Below are 2,941 nucleotides of genomic sequence, written 5' to 3'. Positions count from 1 at the left end.
AAACAGTGTCATCCCTCTCTCTTCGCTGCCACCAGCCACCTGATACTTCACCGTTAAAAACATAGGTTTTAAAAATAAAATAAAAATTATTATTAAGAGGAATAATAATGGCTTGTGAACTTTTTAGGTTTTGCCAAAAGAATAGCCGTTATTGGTGCAGGTGTTAGGTTTTGTTGTTCATTAATATTTGAGGTGCAGGCTGATCACTAGATGTTATCTCCTAATTTCAGCTACACTTCCATTGATCTGTATGACTTTAGTGTGGCAGTGGGGTTTTTTTATTAGAATCATAAAGGAGAGGCTGATTCTATTGTTAGCTATTAATTCTGGTTATACTTAAAACAAAAAAAAAAAAAACAAAACAAAAAAACAAAACAAAACTCTGTTGATATAGGGCTGTTTATTTTGTCTATACTATTCATTCACTCGTGAGGTTTGTATCTCACATTTAGAAAATATAAAGAGAAAGAGTGCTTAATATATATATATAAGTAGATAAGTGGACCAAGTCCATTAGAGTAGGCTGTTGGGCTAGAAGTAGTCTTCTAATATCTATATTAACTTACTCTTGTTTGACTCTCTTGCTTTGCTTCTACTGCTGCTGATATCAGTGTCTTGGTTTGATGCGTTTAGTTTGATTCTGAGAGATTTGTTGTGCATGCACTTGTGAGGTTTGTATCCTACATTGAAAAAATGTAAAGAAAAATAGTACTTAATATACATAAGTGGACCCAAGCCTTAACTAGAAGTGGTGTCCTAACACGTTATATTAACTTACTTTTGTTTGATTCTCTTGGTATTTCTCCTCCCAACAGTTTAATTTGATTTTTGTGCGAAAAAAGTTGCATATTGTGTTGGCAAGGCTAAATAGGAAGGAGGCTATGCAACACCTCAGTAAGTTAATTTCACATTGAGTGGGTAGATTTTCCACATTGAGTATGTTGATTATCAAGGTGCTCAGAGTCTTAAGTCTCACAACGGTTTTTTACTAGGTAAGACTAGGGTTTATAAGTGCATATAGAAAACTCCAATTATAACTTGACATCTTTATTATTATAATTATTATTTAAGTGGTAGCGCAAATTGTGATTATTTCTTTTCCTAGGTCGGCAAAAGGAATGCAAGATCACCTCGATCCAAAATTAATTTGATTCATTTATTGAGAGAAACACACATAGAGATTTGCTTACAATTACTTAATTGATCTAAGAGGTGCATCGACAGTAAGAGAGGATAGAAAAAAGGGTTTGTAAAAAGCTAAAAACTAGAATTGTGATTGCAGCCATGACAGACAAACTCGTCCATGGATTGTTAAAATAATCGCGCCTTAAAGTTGCTTGCCATATGTTCCGATGACACCTACAATATGCATTCACTTCATGGTAGAGATCCGAGTAAAGGAAAACACCGTGGATTGCAGCATCCCTATAAATCCTGTTGAAGAAACTTGCTACGTCCTCACTACTCAAATTGACTTTTAGAATTCCTTGGTGTTTGAGAAAATTTACATCTTGACTAGTGTTAATAAGGTCATCCAATAGCTTAGCATAAGAGGTGATTTTATAGTCCTTGCTTGGATCACATTGTTCAAATGCGATGAGGTTTCTGAGCACATATTCACTATCCTCTGAAACAAACCTCTGTGGGATTGTCATCACTCCATCTTTAAAAGTTACATTGAGCGGACCATAGTTTCTGTAATTTCCAACTTTGAATCTAACTCCAGTTTGCACAAGTTCTGTCACAGATGGAATCTGCTCCGGATGCAAGATTACACTAGCATCAATGGGTGTTACTGTACAAGTTCCAATTAAGGAGTTTCGTATGTAATCAAGTATATGCTCGTGTTTGAGGTTATCATGAGGGGACCATTCAAATGGGAGAAACAAACGGACAAGATTAGGTAGGGACCTCTGTTCAGCACCTGATTTGGTCAAGTTGAACAAACAGTTAAGTGCGCGCCAAGGAAGCTGATTCTCAAGTAGATTCAGATCATTTAATAATCGCCATTTCATCCATGGCATATTGAATACGGGGTCTTCCTCGTCTCGTTGCAACTCATTTGAAGCTTTGCGAAAGAATTCAATAATAAAGCAACCATCAACCACCATCATCTCTATGAAATTCTTTTCAGCAAAACCAATTTCTCCTTCATAACATGCACGGCATTCTTCCGCAATTCTTCCAATAGCTTCTACAAAGCACTTCAAGGTAGTTTTCCTAGTTGGTGCTCGATTGAGAAGGCAATGCAAATACCATAACTTAATTTTTTGCATTGATTGTAGCTTCTCCTTCCCGTGGTGAAATGGACCAATCGAAACCAACATTGGCTTGAAAACCTTTTTATTGTGCCTACGTAGTTGCTCTGGGACTCTAAATATAGAACATTTAGATGGTATTGGAGACTTTTGGCATAGCTTTTCTTGAATCGAAGATACTACTTCTGTTACATCTCTGATATTGATAGATGGTGTTTGATTGCTATTACTTGATTCTGTCATCATATGTTCCTTCGTATTGTTCTTGCCAATCCTAGATAATATCTTGGATTTCTGCAATTATAATAAGTTAAAAAAAAAAAAAAAAAAACAAAAACAAAAACACTTATTTATAATCTTCCAATCAAGTTCCCCTTTTAAGTTTTTCAAAGTGCAATCTATGACTAAATTAACAAAGATGATGGCCACTTGTTTGTATTTTCAATTCAAGTAACTTTACAAATTTTTAGTAATTTTTTGGTGCACTTGCTGTATTAAACCCCTAAGAAAATGGCAAACATGATATGCACGGAAATGAATTATATCTATTTGAAATAAATCGGGAAATGTAAAGTTAATGTATCCATATGTAGATATCTATAAGTGGTGGTTATTATTTTAGATCTAAGCAATTCGATGAATTACTCCTAAAAGTTCGAGTAATTGTAGAAGCTTTCTTGTGT

At 34.8% G+C, this 2,941-nt stretch overlaps 1 protein-coding gene across 1 annotated transcript; it reads right to left on the bottom strand.

The window, feature by feature from the left end:
- Positions 1-1,205: 1,205 nt before the first annotated feature.
- LOC132190898 (UPF0481 protein At3g47200-like) lies at positions 1,206-2,501 on the bottom strand. Its single transcript, XM_059605921.1, has one exon. The coding sequence runs from the start codon at positions 2,499-2,501 to the stop codon at positions 1,206-1,208; it is 1,296 nt and encodes a 431-aa protein (XP_059461904.1).
- Positions 2,502-2,941: the final 440 nt, after the last annotated feature.

The sequence above is a fragment of the Corylus avellana genome, chromosome ca8, assembly GCF_901000735.1.
Source record: "Corylus avellana chromosome ca8, CavTom2PMs-1.0".
In the NCBI taxonomy this organism is placed as follows: Eukaryota; Viridiplantae; Streptophyta; class Magnoliopsida; order Fagales; family Betulaceae; genus Corylus; species Corylus avellana.
This window is presented reverse-complemented; position numbering and strand designations above follow the sequence as displayed.